We start from the raw sequence: 25,041 nt of genomic DNA on the forward strand, positions 1-25,041 counted from the left end.
ATTCTGTTCCATAGTGCAACTCTAACGGTAGAGAAAAATGGGGGGAAAAAAGTGCTATTTATGTAGCAGCAGACAGCCACTATATCCATTAACTGGCTGGGAGGTAGCTTGCTGCAGTAGAAAGCTTCTCCCCAGTGAAGGAGAACACAGCTTTAAGGGGTTGTGTCATTTCAATAATGTCCGATAGGTGCAGGTCCCAGAGGTGGGACCCGCACTTATCTCTAGAAGGAAGCCCGCAAAGTGAAGGAGAGAGGACCGCAGCGGCCCTCCACTCATTTCTATGGGACTGCCAAAATTAGCCGAGTGTTGGCTCAGCTATTTCGGTCAGCCCCATAGAAGTTCATGGATGGGTGGCCACGCTTGCAGGACTTCTGAATTTAGCAGAGTGCGCCAGGGCAACCGCACATGTGTGGTCCTCTCTCCTTCACTTCATGGACTCCGTTCTGGAGAGAGGTGCGTATCCCAGAAGGGCACCTATCAGACATTGGTGCTTATCTTCACTTAAACGGTGACGGGCACAAACACCCTAGAGGCACTAGAACAGGAGTCGAATTAGAGCTTATTAGGCCCACCGGTGGAAATGGGTGCAGACCCACACTCCACCTTCAAACACAAGTCCATGGTATTTATATGGTGTCCATGGCTTCATCATCATTTACATCTAGAAGGTTATATGTAGAACTCCACATAAAGGCAGGATTGTCCATTGCTGGAGCTTATGGGCCCAGTTGTGGTGGAGCCTTAATAGGTCAGAACCTGTGTGCATTATAAGATCTCATCCATCTCTGTGGGGTGTGGAGAACAAAAAAATAAATACAAAATATTGACTTTCTTAAAGGGACTATGCCATGATTGATGTACACAATAAAAATCAGACATGATATAGTAGTGACATGTCTTTCTAACGAAGCTAGAACCAGCCCTGAACCTCACATGGATCCAGAGATCCCCACCACTCATTGCTCCAATTTATTTCACGCTGAAAGCTTGGGGGGGGGGGGGGGGGGGGGGGGGGATTGTCCTTTCTACTGCAGCTCTCTCCTTATAACAGCTCAGGAGGCATCCCTTTTCTGCTGTAGCTCTTTCCCTGCAAACGCCACAGCTGGTGGCAGTTGAAGATTTGAACTGGGCACGTGCGACCACCTCGGTGAGGTGGACAAGAAATAAGCAAAAGAAGAAACAGCAGGTGGCGCTATGCAGATACATTTTACGGCCGGTTGAGCAGGCAAACCCCAGGAACAAACCATTCGGCCCCGATAATGGTCTGCTCATCTGCCCATTACAACTCATGTTGACGAGCAATCACTACCTCGATCGCTCACCCCATAGAGAGTCATTGTTTCTGGGTCACAGAACTATCTGCTACCCAGAAGCTGTGAATTTAGTGTCTACTTCAGCAATGCTTTCACCTGATGAATGAGTGATCGGCGGCACTTTTATATGGGCTGACTATCAGAAACAAGTTTTGTATATGGACCTTCAGACTGTGATCTGGGAAAAAGTGTTGGTTCATTCCTCATCTTCTACTGTGAGGTCTATCAAACATCCCTCCTTCAGATAACTTAAAGAGCACCCGCTACCATGAAGGACTCCATATAAGAGGTCCACTACTTGTTTCCTCATAGTTTGGAATAGGTCGGAGTCTTCGAGAACTGACATTGTGCCATTCACACGGTAGAATAGTCACGTACCGGAGGTTTGATGCCGGTGAGGAAGCGTCCAGTCACAAAGCCGCCGGATCGTGGTGTAAAATCATAGGGTTGAAAACAAGGTAGGGATTTCCCAGAAGGCATCAGTGGTGGCCGCCGACCTTCCAATTCAATTTGACCCAAAAGGCAAGAGATCTGTTAAATAAAAAAAAAATGGAACATAATCAGACACTAGCACAGCGGCTGTACAAAGATACCCATATAAGAAGCATGTGCCTTGACCCAGCTTAAAGGGGTTCTGCAGCTTGTTTTAACTGATGATCGGTGGGGGTCCGACACTCGCCGCGGCCTTCTCACTGTTTACCGCAGGCCCAGTGACGTCACGACTTGTATCAATGGCCTAGACGGGGCTAAGCTATGAAAACTTTAAAATTTTTCGGACCTCCATAACTTTTTTTTTATAGTTATATCTGAGCTGTGTGGGGGCTCATTTTTAGCGGGGCGATCTGTAGTTTTTATTGATACCATTTTGGAGAGTGTGAATTTTTGGTCACATTTTATTAAATTTTTATGGGGAAGAGAAGCGATGATAAAAACGGTGAATCGCCATTTGTACACTTTTTCCTGTTACACCATTCACCTTATGGGATAAATATTTTTATATTTTAATAGTATGGGCATTTTCAGAAGTGGTGATGCCCATGTTTATATTTTTAATGTTTATGTATTTATTTATTTTTATTCTAGGGAAAGGGGTGCGATTCATTTTTTTTTTATATTTTTAATGTTTTTTTTTTTTACTGTTTTATAGCCCCTCTAGGAGGCTACAAAATACATTACTTAGATTTATGACAATACATACTGTATTCCCATTTAAGGACTGTAAAAGTTGATTTTGCAGATATCCTATGTTGGCCTGTCACCTGCTGGCCAACATAGGAACTGCAGTTCTAATACGCTGGGTCTCTTCAGAGAGACTTAGATTTTTAGAATGAATGACCGGCATTCCCGATCGCCGCAAGGGGATTCTTGTCTTAAAGCGGACCTTTCATGGGTTATTTTAATTCTAGATAAACACCTTTACTTGCTGCTGCTACCACCCTGCCCGTTTCTCCCTGGCTATGACGGTCTCTGCTGTGATTGGATTGTGGCATATCCAGGGAGAAACCCTGGCGTCCCTGTACTGATGCTCAGTATTTACATACCGAGCGGGAAAACTACAGGGGGCCAGTCGCAGACATTACCCGCGGGTCTCTCTCTTTGAAACAGCAGAGACCTGTAAGGGCTCTTTCGTGATTGACATAAAAATAAGATATGACATTCTCTTTCTAACAAAGCTAGAACCAGCCCTGTACCTCACATGGATCCAGACATCTCCACATACATTGCTGCAGCTCTCTCCCTAACAAAGCTCAGGGATGTGTCCTTCCTGCTGCAGCTCTCTCCCTAACAAAGCTCAGGGATGTGTCCTTCCTGCTGCAGCTCTCTCCCTAACAAAGCTCAGGGATGTGTCCTTCCTGCTGCAGCTCTCTCCCTAACAAATCTCAGGGATGTGTCCTTCCTGATGCAGCTCTCTCCCTAACAAAGCTCAGGGATGTGTCCTTCCTGATGCAGCTCTCTCCCTAACAAAGCTCAGGGATGTGTCCTTCCTGCTGCAGCTCTCTCCCTAACAAAGCTCAGGGATGTGTCCTTCCTGCTGCAGCTCTCTCCCTAACAAAGCTCAGGGATGTGTCCTCTCTGCTGCAGCTCTCTCCCTGTCCTGTCACAGCTTCTAACAGAGGACAGGGTTGGTGGCAGTTTAAGAATGGAACTGAGCATGCACGTCTACCTCAGCAAGGTGGAAAAAAATAAAAGTTAAAAACAGCAGGTGGCGCTATATAGATACATTTTATTAAAGGACTCTGTGGCTATACTAAATTCTTAAAGAGGCACTTCCGCAAAAAAATGTATTCTCTGACCTGTTAGAGAGTTACATGATTTAAACTGTAGTATAGGTAATGTTCTTACCAGTGACTGTATTTGCGAGTTATAACCTCCCTTCTGATTCTCAGCTGTGTCATGTGACCAACACTTTGATCTCCAACTGACACAGGGCAGGAAGTCAGTTACTTTTCTGACATTGAGGCTCCCATAGGAAAACACAATGAAACTGGCTTCCTGTCCACACATAAGATGCTGTGTTATTTGGAGAGTCAGAGTGAGGTCACATGACACAGCTGAGGATCAGAAGGGAGGTTATATACCCCTTATAAATATATTTAAAAAAAATGAAAATAAAGATGAAAACAATTATCTAACAATAAAAAGTAGGTGCTGCAATTAAAATGCAACAAAGATTATTGACTGGCCCAAATTTTTTTATCAGATCATTTAGGAACAAAAGACTGTGGTCTTTAAGGGGTTAATAATTGCTCCGGTTTCCGGATGTCGTTTTTGCGTTTGGATGAACCCTCGTTAGCAAGTACCGCGCAGCGTAATACTGCTGCTGATTGCCTGATGAACGAGCAAACTCATTAGTTTGGCAATCCAAATTTTTTGACAGATAAAAAATAAAATAATAAAAATCATAATTTGCAGACGGCAGATTGTGCCGTCTGATAATCTGCCGCCGTTAAAGCACTATGCAATACGATCACTCCTCCCCATGTTGTGGAGGAGATCACTGCATGTTATAGCAGCCACTAACATGGCAGTATTGTGGTGTCCAATATGTAACACTATGCAGAGATGATGCAAGCCGTGATTGGTACCTGCATGGTATTGACAGTGGATCCTTTAGCTCCAGACTGGACCATCAGCTGTAAATTATTCTCTGGGAACCGTCTGTGGAGACCAAGCGGCATACACACCTAGAAGATACAAAAGCCTGAATGAGGTCAACCTGGAAGACACTGTAGCCCAAGGAGCTCCTTTCGGACCTTGCGTGCCTTCAGATCCTCACCTGGTTTATCTCATTGCTCACTAGATTCACTTCCTCCTTGAACTTCAAGTCAACCATGTTGAAGTCCCTCTGGTCTTTACTTAGATGGGCGTCCTCCCATTTCTCCTTAGCCTCCTCATCGGAGGCCAGCTGAGAGAGGTTGAAAGCTGCTCGGATCGCCTAAAAGGTGAGAAAGCCCATCGTCAGCCTTGTCCTTTAATGCTATCTTTTGAAGTTTTGCCCTGACCCTTTGAGGGATTTGTAGAATACACCGCTCACGCCAACACGGCTCAGTTCCCAGTCATGACCTACCTGTGGACACCAGTTTATTGGACTCACTAACGTTTGCTTTGTTTTCTCCGTCTACTCTCCTTGTATTTCCAAGAAATAAAAATTCTAGAGCATAATTTCTTAGACCTCTGTGTTGTGCCATCCCTCTGTAATTCCTCCTGGAAACGCAAGACTAAAGGCTTCATGCACACAACTGTGTTTTGAGGATAGCACACTGACCCGTTCATCTCTATGCAGACATAAGCACACATTTGTATTTTTTGCGGATCCATGTGACCGTTCAGCAAATTGTAGAACATGTCTTATTCTGGTCTGCACTGCAGATGAGGATACCCCTTTGTATTTATGGGAGCGTGAAAAATGCAGAAAGCACGGAGTACCTGTTTGAGGACCAAAATATTGTGTGCATGAGGCCTAAGAGTTCCTGCTCTCCTTGTGAGCAGGACACATTGTTAGAACGGATAGGATGGTGCAATGGGACACGCTTTATTAGAAAAAGGGGAATGGAAATGCCCAGTGGTCAACTTATTCATACATTTACCAAAGGAACAACAGAGGAACAGCACAAGGCTATGTTTTAAAAATAAAAATAGGTATTGACTGCTAGATAGGATTCCTTTTTTTTGCCTGTGGATGGGGATGGTGAAATATGCAAATTCGGGGAGGCACATAAGACTGGTGGTCCCCTTTAGCTTTCATTCATCCTGATCAGCTCCGCTGTTAGAGGTACTCTATTCCGGGAATGGGAGGATGACCACCGCGGACATCCATGCTACTAATCACTGGGGCTCCCAACAGTTGGATCCCCCCACTGATGAGACATTTATAACCTAATGTTTGCAGTGGGATAACCCCTTTAAGGGCGCACCATACAGCCTATGGGGGCAGTCCAGCTCGGTCACCATATTGCAGATCTGAATTTGAACAGGAAACATGACGGCTTTTAGTGATTTTCATACAGACAGACCTACGGACCGTGTATACACGGGGATCAATGAGACATTCAGAACGATTTGGTGTCAGGCTGAGCAGAGGGAACAGCTGGGTCACTGCCGATAACGTATTGATGGGAACGAGTGGTGACGCAATGGGTTCATTTTATTCCTCCAAAAGGATCAAGTCCAGGGGAGGATTATTGATTTTATCACAAGACACGGAGGCTCCTATTGCATTAAACTCTCTTTACAGTTACCATAGCAGCAAGGAAAGAACATGTCAATCAAAAGAAAAAACCATAACAACTGACTCCTCCCCTCCCTCCCAGTATATATTGGCTCCACACTCTGAGACCATCCTCTTTCTTTGCTGCTGCCATGGCAGATAAGTATCCTTTGTTCTGCTGTATATCATTCAATGTTTTGGGGTTTCTTTTAGGTTTGTCCTCATTACTATTGCTAGGCCAGGTCTCCCCTGGTCACCCTATTCCCCAGTAGCCCTGCCGGGTTCTGCGGGTATATGCATATTTATATATTTATTCCCCTTCCTTGTGTGAGTCGCCGGTGGCACTTGTTATCCCACTGGTCGCCCCATACTGGCACCGCTATATTGTTTATCGGTTTTTCTCCTTCCCCTTGTGTTTTCCTACCTACTCCGGCTGCTTATCTTTCCGCGCTCCGTTCCGGCCGAAGTCTCGCGATCTGCGAGATTTCGGCCGCCATCTTGGTTTCCCCTCATCTGCGCTCGGCCGAGATCTCGCGATTCGCGAGAGTTCGGCCGCCTTCTGCTCTGAGGATACCTGCGTCGCGGGATTAGTGTCCGCTTCCCGCCCTCTTCTTAACACGCCCGTGGTCTCGCGGGATCTCGGGTCTTCCGGTTTCGGCGCGCTCTCTCCACGCTCACTCCGGCTCCCCAGTGACACCCTTCTCGTCTTGCCTGCAATTCCTTTAGGTAAGATTTGGCTATCCTATCAGCGCTTTAGCATTCCTCTAGGCGCAGGCCCTCATTAGTGTTTCTTTCTTTCTTTATAGGTCCGTTCTTTCAGGTGGTCTGGGGTGACTAACTCCTACCACTCTGGTGATGTCTCGCCGTAGTTCCTCATCCAGGCAGGATGCCCCTAGTACGCCCCCTGTACAATCCAGTGCCCCCGCCCGCAATGCAGACCCACAAGGGTTAGAACATACTGCGCTGCAGCAGTCTATTTCGGACGCAATCATGGCTGCTATGGGCTCTATGTCCTCAGCGCTATCGCAGTCAATTTCTCAGGCCCTGTGTGCGCAACCCACTGGGTCCATGCAGGACCAGGCCTTGGATATCGCCAGGTCATCTGCCTCCAGAACTGTTAGAACTGATGGTAATCCATCCCGTGACCACGCGGTTGTCCCGCGGAAAAGAGCCTGCGCACGACAGGCAGAACGCTCTCGTGCATGGAAAACGGCCAGGACTATGCCTGAGCCACTGTCTGATTCTGAGAAGGAATCGAACGAGGAGGCGCGGAACGAGTCCCTATATGACTCCTTAGATGAGCTGGAGGATGTTGAGGTTGATCCTCTTGATTTATTCCCTGTTCCCGGGCCGTCCACACCAGCGGTTTCCGCACCGGATAACCAGCCTCTCCCAGATGACCTCCTGGTTGACTCCCTGGGCACCCCTCTCTTCAACCCTGACGAGCTCCATCATCCCCGCTCTGCGGAATGGCTCCCCGCCACTCAAGTGGCACAGTATTTAGAGGCAAAGATCCGTGCTCCTCTAAGTAAGGAGTCCCGGAACAAATTACGGGCGGAATGCCCTCGGCCTTTAATCCCGAATAAGGTGTGTGAGACGCCTACGGTGGACCCGAAAATGGTCCAGTTCCTCACCAAGACTAGATTCAACCCGAAGAAAGGGCTGGATTCCGCTTTGCGGGCCGTTCAGGATAAGCTCCTGGACATCACGGGACCCCTCGCCAGAATCTTCGACATGGCGGAGTCCGCCAAGGCGGAGGGCAGGCCTGTCGACCCAGTAGAATTGGGCGGATGGGTCCAGAGGGCCATCTGCATCACGGGCAACGTGAACACCTCTCTGGCCATAGAACGGAGGAAGGCCATCCTGATGAAGGTGGAACCAAAGCTCTCCAATTTGGCCTTGTCTGAGGCGGGCAAGAATGCCCAGGGTCTCTTATTTGGAGACTCATTCATTAAAGAGCTGGGCAGATACGTAGGGGCCTTTACGGCTTTAGACAAGGCCCAAACGTCAATGAAACGTGTGTTCAACAACCGTTTTTCCAGTAGGGCCGGCAGCTCTAGGGGCCGTCTGTCCGGCCGGTCTGATTTCCACTCCCGCGGAACGGGACGAGGCTCCTTCAGTTATCGACCCTCCCTCCAGGACCCTAGGCACCAGCCGTCCTTCTTCCCGTCCAGGGGCACTTCGGGACGGTCCAGGAATTACCGCGGGGCTCCTTCCTATCGCCGACCAGTTGGTGAGTGCCCAACCAATTCTTCCTTTGCTTTCTTCAACAGGTTGTGTCGGGGGCAGACTCTGTTTCTGTTTCAATGCCTGGTCCGAGATCACCTCAGACCAGTGGGTACTCCAAACCATCAGGGGATTCACGATAGACTTGGTGGCCCCACCAAGCCAGCTACCCGCTCCCCGGCCTATTCACTTAACCGGTTCGCTACTGCGACTCTTGCACAGGGAGCTGGTGGAGTTGGTCCACAAGAGGGCAATAGAACACGCCTCACCTCGCTCCGCCAGGGTGATCAGTGGCATGTTCCTGGTCCAGAAAAAAGGCGGCCAGATGCGCCCAGTCATCAACCTAAAAGCTCTCAACTCACTGGTTCAGTACCGTCATTTCAAGATGGAAGGCATCCATCTTTTGAGGGATATGCTACTCCCCGGCGATTGGATGGTCAAACTGGACCTCAAAGATGCATACCTCACGGTGCCGGTAGCTCCGGCTTCCAGAGACCTGCTGTGTTTTCTTTGGGGGGACCAGGTTTGGCGGTTCACTTGCCTGCCGTTCGGTCTCTCGTCCGCTCCTTGGTGCTTCACCAAGGTGATGAAACCGGTGGTGTCTTGGCTCCGCAGCAGAGGGGTGCGCATGATCATTTATCTCGACGATATTCTTATCATGGCGCACAGTCCATCCCTTCTCCAATCTCATCTCTCCTGGACCATCGACCTCCTTTCCCGCTTGGGTTTTATCATAAACCACGAGAAATCTTGCCTCACTCCGGCTACCTCCATGGAGTTCCTGGGGTTCAGGGTGGATTCCGCGTCCCTATCTCTTCACCTCCCTCTGTCCAAGGTCCGTTCCATTCGCAAAGAGCTGCGCCACGCTCTTCTTCGACCACAGTTGTCGTTGCGACACCTGGCGCGTCTCATTGGCCTGCTGGCATCCTCTATCCAGGCCATTTTCCCGGCACCCTTGCACTATCGGGCCCTCCAGAGGCTCAAGATTGCCCATCTTCGGGCGGGATCCACATACTCGGACTTGATCACGCTGGACACGGAGACGAGGGACGAGTTACGGTGGTGGATCCAGAATCTTTCGGTCTGGAATGGCAAGGCCTTGCTGGGTCCTTCACCAGACCTGATCATCGAATCCGACGCCAGCTTGCAAGGCTGGGGTGCTCACTGCAACGGGATTTCCACCGGGGGCCCTTGGTCCCCAGAGGAATCTCGACTTCATATCAACGGCCTGGAGTTGCTGGCGGGGTCTCTGGCGATTCGCAGTTTTGCGAATGGCACGGTCACGACATGTATCAGGCTGCGGATGGACAATGTGTCCGCAGTCCGTTACGTCAACGGGATGGGCGGAACGCGCTAGTCGGTTCTGACGTACCTGGCACAGGACTTTTGGGAGTTCTGCCTCGCCAGGGGTATCGTGGTGGTTGCGGAGCACCTCCCCGGGCTCCGCAATGTGGTGGCAGATTGGAATTCACGTTACTTTTCAGATTCCAGCGACTGGAAGCTAGACGAGGAGGTGTTCCTAGCTTTGTCATCCCATTGGGGTCCTCCCTCGGTGGATTTATTCGCGAACCGCTTGAACGCACAGACCTCCAGGTTCTTCAGCTGGCGGCCGGACCCGCTATCAGAGGCGGTAGACGCTTTTCTCCAGCAGTGGGGGGGTACGCTGATGTACGCGTTCCCTCCATTTGCCTTGATTCCCCGGGTTCTCCTTCAGGTTCGACGCCAGCAAGCGGAGTTGATCTTGGTCATACCTCTGTGGCGGTCTCAGCCCTGGTTCCCGACGGTCCTGGACCTGTTGGTGGACTCTCCGTTCCTTCTTCCAGATCTTCCGCATCTCTTACGGGACCCCTTGGGGGAGTTCCACCCCCTCATTCAGTCACGCCTACTTCGTCTTCTCGCCTGCAGGATCTCGGGTGTTCCGGCACGCTGTCTGGAGTTTCGGACACGACTGTTTTCCTTTTGGAAAACGCATGGGCTCCAGGTACCAGACGTGCTTACCGAGCCGCCTGGGACTCTTGGGCTCGCTGGTGCGGAGAACGGGATCTGGATCCCCTTCGAGCACCTGTAATGTCGGTCCTGTCGTTCTTATCCTCCTTATATGATGCGGGCAAGGCTTACCGTACAATTAATCTGTACAGGTCGGCCATATCGTCGCGGCACGAGGGTTTCGAGGGTTGTCCTGCTGGACAGCATCCTCTTGTGTGTCGCTTGTTGAAGGGCTCTCGTTTGTCTCGTCCTCCCAGGCCTCGTTTTTCTGCAACTTGGGACGTGGGGTTGGTTTTGTCTTTCCTCCTTTCTTGGTCTCCTAATGACCAGCTGTCTCTGCGGCATTTATCTGCCAAGTTGGTTACACTTATGTGCCTCATTTCTTGTAAGCGGGTGTCTGACGTCCGGGCTCTGGATTACGATGCTCGATCCTTCACGCCAGACGGGGTCTCGTTTAACATTTCTAGGCGCACAAAGACGAACATTCGCTCGGTGTCTTACCCGGCATTCCGGCAGTCTCCTCTATTGTGCCCGGTGGCGTGCCTTCAGGAGTATGAGTCTAGGACTGCTGTCCTACGTGTTGCTTCTTTTCCTAATTTGTTTATTTCCTTTAGGAGGCCCTATGCTCCCGTTTCTAGTGTCACCCTGTCTCGCTGGGTCAAGGAGATCCTGGGTCTGGCAGGTATTGACACCTCTATCTTTACGGCGCATTCTGTCCGCAGTGCTTCGGCTACGTCCATGTCGGTCTCGGGGGCCCGTCTGGAGGACGTTATGCGTTTGGCGGATTGGTCCAGGGTGTCCACATTTCGGGAATTTTACTTTCGTCCCGAGTCGCATGCCTTTCATTCTGTCATTTCCCAGCTTTAAACTTGCAATAGGAGCCTCCGTGTCTTGTGATAAAATTTCATGATTTTCCTATTCCATGACGTAAAGTCATGATTTTATTAAAGACACGGAGGCGAGTATTGCCCACCCTCCCACCCAGTTTGGTTGTTTTTCTTGTCAATTGTATGGTATTTATCTTACTTACGCATTATTGTCCATCTTGCTGTGTTTATTTCCATGCTGCGCATTTCTTTGTTTCGTGCCGTGGTCATGTGATTTTACCTCGTGTTTGTTTTGTCCTACAGGTTGATTGGTCTCCTGGTTCATGGTTATGGTTCAGTTGGCGCTGTTGCCGTTTAGGTTTTCGGTGAAGTCTGTGTTCCCGGTCGGTTCCCGGGTCGCTTCCGGGTCAGGGATGTCGTTTGTGTTACAGAAGGTCCAAGATCCGTCGAAGTCCGCAGTTGGTTTTGCTGATCAAAGAAAGAGGATGGTCTCAGAGTGTGGAGCCAATATATACTGGGAGGGAGGGGAGGAGTCAGTTGTTATGGTTTTTTCTTTTGATTGACATGTTCTTTCCTTGCTGCTATGGTAACAGTAAAGAGAGTTTAATGCAATACTCGCCTCCGTGTCTTTAATAAAATCATGACTTTACGTCATGGAATAGGAAAATCATGAAATTAATGACTTTAAAACACACAGTCACGCCCTAGAGCATCAGACTTCAAGGGGGATGGGGCGAGACACTTACAGTTTTGTAGTCTCTCCAGCACAATGTATGCTATAGACCAGGCACCCTCAAACTGCAGCCCTCCAGCTGTTGTAAAACCTCTAATCCCACAATGCCCTGCTCTAGGCTGATACCTGTAGGCTGTTCGGGCATACTGGGAGTTGTAGTTTTGCAACAGCTGGAGGGCCAGTTTGAGGATGCCTGCTATAGACACACAGCATTGTGTGGAGATCGCCATTGCTCACATAGGTCACGGTCCGCACTGGGGCTCACAACCTAAATTCCAAATTCACCCATCAACATGTTTGCAGCTTCATCTCTCCCTGCATGGAGACCGATGCAGAAGATGACATACAGAAGCACATATGGAAGCTCCTGCAAGCTTAGATGCAATGCTCTACATCACCATTGCTGCCCGGGTGAATGTACCCCTCTTACTAATAGAAAGGACGATAACAACAATTATCACTATTAGAATGGAGGATCAAATCCTTAAAGGGATTATCCAACCCCAATAATTCCCCCCCAAAGGTTATACTTATCCTGGCACCCACGTTACTCCTGATGCCCACATAGCCCCCGCTGCATCTCCCCGACGCACGGATCAAACCATCTGGCTGTGGTAGGTGTGGGGCAGTTTCGGGGTGGGCGGGGGAAGTGGAAGCCAACAGCAGGCCGCGACGGGATTATTTAAATGGGCTCATCTCAGACAATGGAGGCATATCGCTAGTTGGGGGGACTCACACCTACACAGAGAATGGAACCCCGAAAGCTGTGGAGGGCGCGTTGTGCATGCCCAGCCATCCCCCATTCATTCCTATGGGGCCACCGAAAATAGCTTAGCGCTGGCCACAGAAGTGAATGGGAGCGGTGGCTGTTCATGCGCGGTGCACTCCCTTTCTCTTCTATGGGGAGAGCGCTTAGTGGTGGCTGCGCTCCCTACCGAGGCCCCCTGCAGCCAAAGGGGGCATCGGTAGTTGCAATTAACACTGTAAGCCTCACTGAGGAGGCATCTAGTGTTTATGCTGCAATTCTTATTTTGGCCACTAGATGGCAGGCCAGGATAAGAAATTAACAATCTGCAGTCCAAAACTCATTTTAAAAATCCCTGATAGCACAAAATGAAAACTTTAAAAACAGAATTTATAGGATCTTATATGAGCTTCAAAATCACAAAAAATAAAATATAATTATTTATATATATATATATATATCTCTATCTATCTATCTATCTATCTTAACTCACCCCCTCCCTTTTCATATAATAAGAAAATAAATGAATACCTAAATAACAATAAATATAAACATCAAAACATCATGGGTATTACCGTGACCGAAAACGCCCGTACTTTTAAAATATTTTAAAAAATTCCAATACGGCGAATGTCGTAACCGAAAAGTGTCAAAATGGCCGATTTGCCTTTTTTTTAATGCTTCTCTTAACCAAAGAAAAATTTAATAAAATGTGATCCAAAATGGTATCAACAAAAACAACAGATTGTCCCGCAAAAAACGAGATTTTTGTATAACTTACCAGTAAAATCTCTTTCTCGCTCTTCCTTGGGGGACACAGGAACTCTTGGGTATAGCTTATCTCCATAGGAGGCGTGACACTAAGTAAAAGACTGTTAAGCCCCTCCTCCAGCAGCTATACCCTCAGCCTGGAGAGAGAGACTTCCAGTTATGTGCCCAAGTAGTGCAAGACAAAGGCAAGGAGTAACCAAACCAATACCAACAAGTCAGAAAAAAACACCCGAAGGCCAACAAAAAAACAATGGGTGGGCGCTGTGTCCCCCAAGGAAGAGCGAGAAAGAGATTTTACTGGTAAGTTATACAAAAATCTCGTTTTCTCGCCCAATTCCTTGGGGGACACAGGAACTCTTGGGACGTTCAAAAGCAGTCCACAAACAGGGAGGGACCACAATCAAAAGCGAACCAGGCACCGTAAACATTAAGGCACCGCCGCCTGCAAGACCAAGCGGCCCAAAGCAGCATCCGCCGAGGCATAAGTGTTCACCCTGTAAAACTTGGTGAACGTGTGCAAAGAAGACCAGGTGGCCGCCTTGCACAGTTGTTCAGCCGAGGCACGATTACGCTGAGCCCAGGAAGCCCCGACCGCTCTGGTAGAATGAGCGGTAACACCAAGGGCGGATCCCTGCCCCGAGCACGGTAAGCCTCAACGATAGCCATCTTGAGGAAGCGGGCAACAACCACCTTAGACGCCGCCAGCCCCCTGCGCGGACCCTCCGGAATCACAAACAGAGAATCCGAGCGTCGAAAGGGTCTGGTCACATCCAGGTAGATCCTGAGAGCCCGAACAACATCCAGACGGTGAAGCTCCCGCTCCCGGGGATGCGACGGGGACGGACACAGAGAAGGAAGGACAATATCCTCATTCAGGTGAAAGGCGGACACCACCTTCGGAAGAAATCCGGAACAGGGCGGAGAACCACCTTGTCCTGGTGAAAAACCAAGAAGGGCTCCACGCAAGAAAGAGCCGCCAACTCAGACACACGCCGAAGAGACGTGATAGCGACGAGAAAGAAAACTTTGCAAGACAACAAGCGAGGGGAAACCTTGCGCAGAGGCTCGAAAGGGGAAGATTGGAGAGCCGCCAACACAACGTTAAGATCCCAAGCAGGAACGGGAGGGCGATAGGGGGGAGCACAGTGAGCAACCCCCTGAAGAAAGGTCTTAACCGGACCGAGCGGAGCCAGAGGACGCTGAAAAAGGACCGAAAGAGCCGAAATCTGACCCTTCAGGGTACTGAGACCCAAGCCCAGAACCAGACCAGACTGCAAAAAGGATAAAACCGTAGGAAGGGAAAACCTCAGAGGGGGAGTCCCCAAGGCCTCACAGAAAGCCAAATAGGCCCGCCAGGTACGATAATAAATCCTGGCCGAGGCCGGTTTTCGCGCACGAATCATGGTACGGACCACGTCAGCCGAAAACCCCCGCCGCGTCAGGACCGCGGTTTCAATAGCCACGCCGTCAAACGTAGCGACCCTAAATGCTGGTGGAAGATCGGCCCCTGAGAGAGGAGGTCTTCTCTGAGAGGCAGAGGCAAGGGAGCGTCTGCCAGAAGCAACATAAGGTCGGCGTACCACGGACGACGCGGCCAGTCCGGGGCGATTAGGATTGCTGGCGTGCCCTCCGCCGCAATCTTCCGAAGGACACGCGGAAGAAGAGGCAGGGGCGGAAACACGTAGAGGAGCGAAAACTCCGTCCAGGGGAGGACGAGCGCGTCCGCGCCGTAAGCGTCCGGATCCTTGGCCCTGGCCACGTAGATGGGAAGTTTGTGGTTGAATCTGGAGGCCATGAGATCCACGTCCGGACGACCCCAACGGAGACAAAGAGACTCGAAGACGTCGGGGTGCAGAGACCACTCCCCCGGGTCGATCGTCGTCCGGCTGAGGAAATCCGCCGCCCAATTGTCCACCCCCGGAATGTAAATGGCCGAAAGGGCCGGAACATGAACCTCCGCCCAGCGAAGGATCAGAGACACCTCCCTCATCGCCGCCGCGCTGCGAGTGCCCCCCTGGTGATTTATGTACGCCACAGCCGTGGCATTGTCCGACTGGACCCGAACAGGGCGACCCTGAAGCAACGAAGTCCAGTGTCGGAGCGAGAGGAGGATGGCCCTCAGCTCCAGAACATTGATCGGCAGTCTGGACTCCGATGGAGACCAAGTGCCCTGGACGGACCGAGGAGGAAACACTCCCCCCCAACCCCGCAGACTGGCATCGGTGGTAATCACCAGCCAAGTCATTGGCAGGAAAGACTTCCCCTGAAGAGGGGTCCGCAGCCACCAGAGGAGAGAGGAACGAACCTGGGGGGAAAGGGGAAAATGCCGATCCAGACTCTCCTGGGACTTGTCCCAGGCGGACAGAATGGCCGTCTGAAAGGTGCGGGAGTGGTACTGTGCGTAAGGAATCGCCTCGAAGCAGGACACCATCTGACCCAGGACCCGCATGCTGAACCGGAAAGAAGGACGGCGGTGGGACAGAAGGCTCTGAACCGACCGATGGAGGAGCAGGCGCTTTTCCAACGGAAGCCGAACCACCGCTGAATCCGTATCCAGCAGCATCCCCAGAAAGACCAATTGCCGGGAAGGAACAAGAGAGGATTTGGGTAGGTTGATAACCCAACCGAACCGGCGCAAGGTCTGCAGCGAGAGATCCACGCTGGCTGAAGTCAGTGACAGAGAAGGCGCCTTGATTAGGAGGTCGTCTAGATATGGAAGCAGAAAAACTCCCCTGGAACGAAGTAAGGCGAGGACCGGGGCCAGGACCTTCGTGAAAACACGAGGGGCCGTCGCCAGCCCGAAGGGAAGGGCAACGAACTGGTAGTGGTCGGACCCCACTGCAAAACGCAGAAAGCACTGATGACACCGTGCGATTGGAATGTGAAGGTAGGCGTCCTGGATGTCGATGGAGGCCAGGAACTCCCCCTGTTCCAGAGAGGCCACCACCGACCTGAGAGACTCCATCCGGAAACGCTGAAGACGAAGGAAGCGGTTCAGCCGTTTTAGATCCAGAATGGGTCGCACCGAACCCTCCTTCTTGGGGACCACAAAAAGGTTCGAATAGAACCCCTTGAACCTGTCTCCCATAGGAACCGGGGTGATGACTCCTTTGTCTAGAAGAGTCTGAACGGCAGCAAAGAAATCGGCCGCCCCTCGGGAATCCCGGGGAACCCGAGAGCGAAAGAACCGAACTGGGGGAAGGGACGCAAGCTCGAGTTTGTACCCGGAAGACACAACTTCGAGAGCCCAGGCGTCGGAGACGTGCGCCTGCCAGAAGTCCCTGAACAGGAGGAGACGTCCCCCCACCCGGGTGAGTGGGGGCGCACCTTCAGGCGGGGGCCTGCTTGGTCGCGGGAGCGCGAGCAGGTTGAGATTTGCGCCAGGAGGGCTGGGTCCGAAAAAAGGGTTTCTTACGCCTGTCCTGGACAGGGTTAGTGGACGGACCTGAGGCGGAGCGAGGAGCGGAAGCCCTACGAGAAGACCTGAAACGGGAGAAGGTGGGACGACCACGAGTGGAGCTCCTAGCCTTGGATTGGGGAAGATGGGTACTCTTCCCCCCCGTGGCTTCAGAGATGATTTCATCCAAACGGGTCCCGAACAAACGAGCACCAGAGAAAGGAAGGCTAGTAAGAGACCGCTTTGACGCGGCGTCCGCCGACCAAACCTTTAACCAAAGCTCCCTCCTAGCCGACACGGCCAGGGCAGACGAACGGGCAATAAGAGCCCCTGCATCCAGGGATGCTTCACATACAAATTTTCCAGCCTGAACGATAAGTTGAGCCAGGGCACGGAGGTCTTGAATAGGGACGTCGGATTCAAGCTCCAGATCCAGCTGAGACGCCCATTCTGAAACCGCTTTACCAGCCCAAGCGGAGGCAAAGACTGGCCTAAGCGCGGATCCGGAGGCCGAAAAGATACCCTTTGTAAGGGCCTCTATACGGCGATCCTCAGTGGATTGTAAGGAAGAACCATCTGCGACGGGAATAGCCGTGCTCTTGGACAAACGGGCCACAGGGGGGGGTCGACCTTAGGAGGAGACGCCCAGTTTGTGATGCAATCCGCCGGAAACGGATAACAAACATCTAACTTTTTTGGCGGGGTAAACCGTGCATCAGGACGGGCCCAGGCCTTAGAAACCACTGACGAAAAGTCAGCATGGAGGGGAAAAACCGCAGAAGCCTGCTTCTGGCGAAAAAAGGAAACACTGGTTTTCTCAGGATCAGGAGGATCATCGCGAATTTTAAAGGTATCACGGATATTGTTTATAAGGTGGCCCACAGCGGAAGCCAGCTTTGAAGGCAGTGCCGAATCCATATCCCAATCGGAATCAACCAGCTCCCCTTCAGAGGGCAAATCCTGCAAGGAGGAAGGACCCGACTGAGAACGCACCCTTGGGGGGGATACCGAAGCATCCGAGGATGACCGGTGATCCGCCCTTGACCGCTTCTGGGATTGGCGGGCTCTGGAGGAGTCGCCTGCAGAGAGAGACTCAGACGGGTCGGCCAGGACAGCGGACCCGGAGGGCCCAGCAGGGGAATCATCCGGCTGCGACAAGGGCAACACATCTGCAAGTCGGCCCACAACGCTAGTGAGACTAACCACAGCCTGGGAGAGGGATCTAGCCCAGTCAGGGGGATCCAAGAGGCCAGGGGGTGACACAACAGATGGCGGTCCCTGCGATGGGTCTTTGCAAAGCGAGCAATGCGGGTCAGACTGCCCTTGAGGAAAGGGCGCCTTACATGCGGTGCAGGTATGATACCAAGGACCCACAGGCACTAAGGGGTCAGACATGTTGGTAGGAGCAATAGAAAAAAACCTGAGTCCAGGCCAGGGGGCTACAGTGAGGAAGGGTCAACAGTCCTACCAGGTCACATAGGAAGCAGAACGGCAGCGGCAGCAGCAGAAGAACGGCGGCGGCAACCAGAGCAATGGTCCGTCCTGCAGTGAGTTCCCAGAAGCACGCAGGCACGAGAGTGGGCGGGACTAGTGAGGCGCGGGAAGAAGGGCGTCCGGCCCCTGACTGAAGACCAAGCAAGACGCTGGGACGGTCCGAAACTCCGCCCCCCACCGAAAACATTATCGCGCGCGCGATTCAAATCCCGCTCTGAACCATCACAGGTCTCCCCAATGGCCCCCGCCGCAGCGGAAGCGAGAGGTAGGAAGCCGAAAGAGGAGGACCGGGTGTAGGCGTCCTGCAGAGCAACGGCACAGCGGTCGCATACCCGGCCGCCCCCAAACAAGCCTCCCCCATGAGCGCCGCTCAGCTCTCCTGGGACTTGTCCCAGGCGGTACAAACAGGGCGCCAGGCCGCCTCCGAATCGGAGCAACGAGGCCATCAGCAAAAGGGAGAGCCAGAACGGAACGGAGAGGAGGGGAAAGGAAGGGAGGGGGAGGGGAGCGGAACGGCTGCACTAGCCACCTCACCTGCGACGTCTTCACCCTCTAGTCCATCCAGCTGGGACGCCCCTTCAGCCACTGGCACAAGAGTGACAGTAGCTGGAGAGGGGCTTGCAGGTGGGCGACCCAGTGCTGGCGGGATGCAGGGGAGCATGAGCTGCCCTGGTCCTCCTTTTCTTCTGTGGGGGAGGCAGCAGGGCGGATAACCGGCCCTGGTGCAGCTCAACCCCGGGAAAACAGAGAAGTCTACTGCGACTCTGTTGTCCCTGTGGAAAAAACCAAGTGAAAAAAATAAAAACTCTAAAATCTTCTCAAGACAACTCTGCAGTGCAGAGAGTGTCTTGCCTCCTTGACACTAAGCAAAAAACTGGCAGTCTCTCTCTCCAGGCTGAGGGTATAGCTGCTGGAGGAGGGGCTTAACAGTCTTTTACTTAGTGTCACGCCTCCTATGGAGATAAGCTATACCCAAGAGTTCCTGTGTCCCCCAAGGAATTGGGCGAGAAAGTGAGCCCCTATATAGCCCAGTGGACAAAAGTATAAAAAAAAGTTATGGGGGTCAAAATATGGTGATGTAAAAATTTGGGGTATCTTTGTAATCGTACTGATCCAGAGAATAATGGGCATGGGTCAGTCTTGCCGCAAACGAAACGCAGTGGGAACAAAACCCGTAACACGGTGGAAGAATTGCGGTTTTTTTCTTCCAATTCCACCCCATTTTGAATTTTTTTAATCGCTTCCCACTACATTTTATGCCATAATTAATGGTGGCATTAGAAAAGCACAACTAGTCCCGCAAAAAATAAGCCCTCAAACAGCTATGTGGAAATATAAATAAATATTAAAAAAAACAAAAAAACAAAAAAAAAAAAACACTTTCTTTGCCTTGGTTTTCCTGCTTAGAGCATCCCAATTGCTAATTTTGTTAAAACACGTCACAATCCTATTGGCGCATTTGTATTTTTAGGTTGTAAGGGTAACACCCAGGTTTTTGCTAATAAAAAAGGTCTTCTTTTGTTTGAGAGGAGGAAGACTCAAATACCACCATGAGTCATTGCTTCTCATTCTTTTACCCCTATACTAAATGTACAGATCTGGAGCATTGCAGACAACAGGGTTAGATCTCTTATTTAGGGATCATACAAAAATTCTACCATGACACCCCCCTCTGTCGCCATCTAGCTTACATACCAAATACTGCACCCTAGGTATTTCCTTGTATATCCTGTATTATGAAGGATTTAGAAAATATGTTCTAAAGAGACAACAGGTGAAAAGGACAGGATCCACAGTGTATCTCAACCAGCTTTCCCAGAATGTCCAACCTGCCTAGCCCTCTATTTGATGGGCATGCAGGAATGCCGGCCGACATCCCCGATGGCTGCAGAGATACGACAATGACATACCTTCCCACCACAAAGTGTGGAGCTTTCCACGATCTTCTGTCTGGCCGCATCAGCGTAAGGTCGAACCAGAATGTCCTCCACCCCTGCAAGGAAACGCAGTTACCGCACATGGAAGAAACGGACAATGTGACAGCTGGAAAGAAGGAAAAATTCATTGTAACTTACCCATGGTGAAGCCCCGGTAGAGCTGCAGGTAGGCTGTGAAGAGGCGGGCTAGGCAGGTCAGCAATTTCCCGCTGGTCTCGCCACCATAGAGCTCATAGCAGCAGTGGACAAGACCGAAGGAGGAGCTGCCATAATGCGCTTTATCCAGCACCCCGCAGAGCAGCTCTCCATCTTGTATGATGACCTGGAAGAGTAGACGTTTACAGGTAATCACCAGCACTAGTAAAGTTCTCTCTACTGGGGAGATTTCAATTCTACAAAGTGACAATTATAGGGGGCTTTTTGGATGGACCGAGTGGAAAGTACAAAAAAAACCTCAAGATACTCACCTTCGACTCGCACATAGAATCCGAGTCAAAACCAGGGATGGGCCGGGGGGTCTCCTTCACCCACGCTTTCCCATTGATCTTTGCTTTTCCCGTCAGGTTGAGAGGTATATAGTGATCTGGGATGACGTTGATCAGTAACGTAGAGACCACCTGTGATAGTAAAGATGGGAGAGAAGTAAGGAATTCTGGGTACTATTCTCTATAGAGAAGGAGGCCATCAAAAACCACACAAGATGTTTGGACAGTATTATATTGGGCGGTGACTGGTATGGCAGCTCAGTCCCATTCGCTTCAAATGGAGCAGAGCTGCCATACCAGACACAACCCATGGACAGGGGTGGTGCCGTTTCCAAAAGGAAGCAGCCATGCTGGTCTAATTCTGAACAATTCCAACGTGCCCTGGTTTACCCAGTAAGCAACACAGTTCTACCAGAGTAAATGCCACATGCTACAAGCACGTATTCCCCCAATGTGCTTACAACCTAACGTGTAAGTTGAAGTGTTAAATACTTTCTTATCACCGCTTTAAGATGGAGAATTTAGATGAACCCAAAGTGGTGGCCATCAAGTACCTTGTGTGTTTGGCCAGCACTGACAATGCTGCGGATGTTGCTCCCTAGTGGTCATAAAGTGCAACAACTGCTATAAATAAGTCGATGCCTGTTTTCTACATTTTCAGAACTGGACAAAATAGATTTTTTTTAACCCCTTAAGGACCCGCACCGTACATGTACGGCGCTGGTGGACGTTTATTTTTTGTCATTTACAATGTTCATCTGACAGGTTAGATCATGAGGTATTTTTATAGAGGTTGTTACGGACTCGACAATATCAAATATGACTACTTTCTTTGGTCGTTTGTTTCAGTTTTTGATTTTTTTTAGCGTCTCCATATATTTGGGCGATTGTCTTAGATAGGGTCTCATTTTTTGCGGGATAAGTTAACGGTTTGATTGGTACGATTTTGAGGTGCGTATGACTTTTTGATCGCTTGGTATTTAACTTTTTGTGACGTAAAGTGACAAAAAATTGCATGTATTGTTACCTTGCCTCACAAAAAGTGTAATATAAAGCAACCAAAAATCATACCAACAAAACTGCCACCTTATCCCATAGTTTCCAAAATGGGGTCATTTTTTGGGAAGTTTCTACTCTAGAGGTGCATTGAGGGTCTTCAAATGTGACATGGCAACTTAAAATTATCCTAGCGAAATCTGCCTTCCAAAAACCACATGGCGTTCCTTTCCTTCTGCGCCCTGCCGTGTGCCCGTACAGCAGTTTTACGATCACAAATGGGGTGTTTCTGTAAACTACAGAATCAGGGCCATAAATATTGAGTTTTGTTTGGCTGTGAACCCGTGCTTTGTTAGTGGCAGTGCACGCCGAGAGACAGCTGGACTAAGAGTACTACATGCACTACTTTTAGTCCGGCTGCCTCTCGGCGTGCGCTGCTGTGCTATAGTCAATGGGGACGGAGCGGCAGTCCGGGGGCACACGTGAACTAGCGGCAGGACGGATCCGACAGGCTGTTTACCAGCAGTAACAGCTTGCTGTAGTCCCCTGCCACTAGTGTGAAAGTACACTTAAACGGAATGTTCCTCGAAAAATATTCTACATCTTTCAAATGAGCACCTGAATCTGAATATTTTTGTAATTGCATCTAATAAAATATTTTGTATAGACAGTGTGCTATTCAAGAAAACATATCCGTATAGCGCCACCTGCCGTTTGTTCTTTGCCTTTTTTCTGTATCCACCTCAGTAACCTCGCTGAGGTGGCTGCACATGTTCAGTTCCATCCTTCAACTGCCACCAGCCCTATCCACCTGCAGTAGAAAGGACATGCTTCCTGAGCTGTCATAGGGAGAGAGGTGCAGCAGATAGGACACGCCCCCTGATCTCTGATAGGAAGAAAGCTGCAGCAAGAAGTACACGCCCCCTGAGCTGCCAGGCTGAAGATAATCCAGCAATTGGAGCAGTGCATTGGAAGATCTCTGGATCCATGTGAGGTGCAGGGCTGGTTCCAAGGCTGGTTTGTTAGAAAAAGATTGCCATGTCCTATATGATGTATGATTTTCAGTTTTTACAATAATCATTTAATAACCCCTTTAAATAGAAATCAAAATGTCACCTGTTTTCCAGTCCATAGTCTGCAGGGTTTCATAATTGCAGGTGGAAGGGTTTTCACCCGGCCCTTCTTATCAGTCAGACCTCTGTATACCAGCTCCATGTACTGATCTCTGGTAAAGAAGCAACCACGGATGGTCATGCTGGCTCCAGACACCATGTGATCTTGGATGAGTCCGGCTAAGGGAGTGCCATCCTGACAGACGGGAATGGAATAGATTAGCCTCCAATGAAAGGTTATAGACACACTAGATAGGTCTTCATTCACACAGAGGTACTGTGACCCCCCCCCCCCCCATGAGCAGGGTGCAACAATTGGTGCAGAAGGCGGCTCATACTAGAGTAAGGCCAATTTCACACTAGATTGCCTCTATAAGCTACCATTAAAGGACACTTAAAGGGGTTCTCTAAGACCGACATATTGATGACTGATCCTCGGGGGTGGACTCCTCACAGCGCCGTACATTGTATAGTGGCTGTGCTTGGTATTGCAGCTCAGCCCCATTCACTTAGGCCATGTCACCCATGAACGTAACATCTCAGGTCTAGGAAGAGGTCTAAGCGTTGTTGCCTCTGCGTATAGCGGATCACGATCTCCGATTGATGGCCTATTCTGAGGAAAGGTCATCAATATGTAAATCCTGGAGAACCCCTTTAATGCATTTTGTGTTATTAAAGGGCTGTTCCAAGTTAGAAACATTCCCTATTCACAGGAATTATCTGATCAGCAGGGGTCCAACTGCTAGGACCTCCATCAATATGAATGGAGAAACAGGTTGTGCATGTTCACATGCGCTCTATTCAGTGTCTATGGAACTGCCGGAGACAGGCGACCTCTGGAATTCTCCACCCGTCTCATACACATTGAATGAAGGGGCAGCGGACCAGCACAACCCGCTACTTCATTCATAAGGGTGCACCGGCCAAAGCCTATCCCCCTCCTTACCTTGGGCACTAAATACTGCTCGTCGGTACACGCTAAGGTGTAGGCCTCAGCTCGACCAAGTTCACTTTGAGGAAAATGAGCGTTCATTTCGTCTCCGTCAAAGTCGGCATTATAGGCCTTGCAGTTGGCGTAGTGAAGTCGCAGCACTTTCTCTCCTGGGAGGATTCGAGCCTTGTGAGCTTGGATGGACGGTCTGTGCAGTGTGGGCTGCCGGTTGAGTAGCAGGACATCGCCATTCTTGACGTGACGATAAACCTGGGATACACAGAGAAGCGGGTAACGATAAGTACACAGCCAGCCGCATAGTATATAGAAATCAGCGTATAGAGGCAACAGGGACAACGCTGGAGTCAGGAGGGGCGAGTAAACAACTGGACATCAGGTTTGAAAAATTGACCCCTTCTCTGCCCTAGACCACCAAGGATGCAAATATGTCCCCCTTTGGCTTGTTTAGTGGTTCAAGGCTCTAAAACGACCAGACGTCTTGGCATTAACCCCTACCCTACTCTAGACCGTAAGGAACATGGTAATAAACTCTTCCAGAACATAAGGGATGACCACCAGAGATGTATTAAAGGGGTTTTCTGACTGTTTTATACTGATGACCTATCCTCAGGACAGGTAATCAGTATCTGAGCGGTGAGATGCCTGCCAAATCAGCTATTTGAGGAGGCCAGAGCGTTGCAGCCTCGTCACAACTTACCAAGCACAGCCCCGTAAATTGTATAGCGGCTGTGCTTGGTATCGCAGCTCAGCCCCATTTACTTGAATGGGACTGTGCTGTGCCCAAACCACGTGAATGATGAACGTGACGCCATTGGCCTTGGGTAAGCTGCAAGAAGGCCATGTCGTTCCCCAGTGCTGAAAGTTGGGGGTCCGAGATACTGATGACATGTCATCTGTATAAAAAAGTTGGAAAACCCCCTTAACCAATTCACTGACCTAGAGCACCAGGATTTTTAACAAAATGCTTTTTTTATTCAAGGCCTTCATGGTTCTGGGTATTAAACCCTCCTGCACTCTAGAATACAACCGAAAATGTAGACAATAAACCCTTCACTACCCTAGACCACCAAGAAACTTACCATAAGCTCCTTCACTACCCTGCCAGGAATATAGGCATTGACCCCTTCACTGCCCAAGACCACCAGGGACGTTGGCACAGACACTAAAAAGCCATTTATCTAGACACTGAAAAAAAACCTTTGTCTGAAGGGACGGTACTGTGTAGCTAGCTGTCATAGGGGTATATGGCAACATTTACACCATTTTGGAACTACATAGTGCTCAGGTCCCTTACAGCAACACCCACTAGTAACAGTGGATACAGGGACCATCGCCTGCCACCCAGCTTCTCTAGATACA

The 25,041-nt window shown here is 50.2% G+C and overlaps 1 protein-coding gene across 1 annotated transcript in view; it reads right to left on the reverse strand.

The window, feature by feature from the left end:
- Positions 1–25,041, reverse strand: part of POLR1A (RNA polymerase I subunit A) — a 92,280-nt gene that overhangs the window by 48,652 nt on the left and 18,587 nt on the right. The window contains exons 13-20 of the mRNA XM_044295081.1: positions 23,677–23,931; positions 22,735–22,926; positions 20,605–20,754; positions 20,276–20,459; positions 20,111–20,193; positions 4,591–4,749; positions 4,400–4,498; positions 1,692–1,844 (exon numbers count right to left, since the gene is read on the reverse strand). Coding sequence (XP_044151016.1) covers positions 1,692–1,844; positions 4,400–4,498; positions 4,591–4,749; positions 20,111–20,193; positions 20,276–20,459; positions 20,605–20,754; positions 22,735–22,926; positions 23,677–23,931 — 1,275 coding nt within the window. The remainder of the gene's footprint in view (positions 1–1,691; positions 1,845–4,399; positions 4,499–4,590; positions 4,750–20,110; positions 20,194–20,275; positions 20,460–20,604; positions 20,755–22,734; positions 22,927–23,676; positions 23,932–25,041) is intronic.

This window comes from Bufo gargarizans, chromosome 1 (genome assembly GCF_014858855.1).
Source record: "Bufo gargarizans isolate SCDJY-AF-19 chromosome 1, ASM1485885v1, whole genome shotgun sequence".
Classification (NCBI taxonomy): Eukaryota; Metazoa; Chordata; class Amphibia; order Anura; family Bufonidae; genus Bufo; species Bufo gargarizans.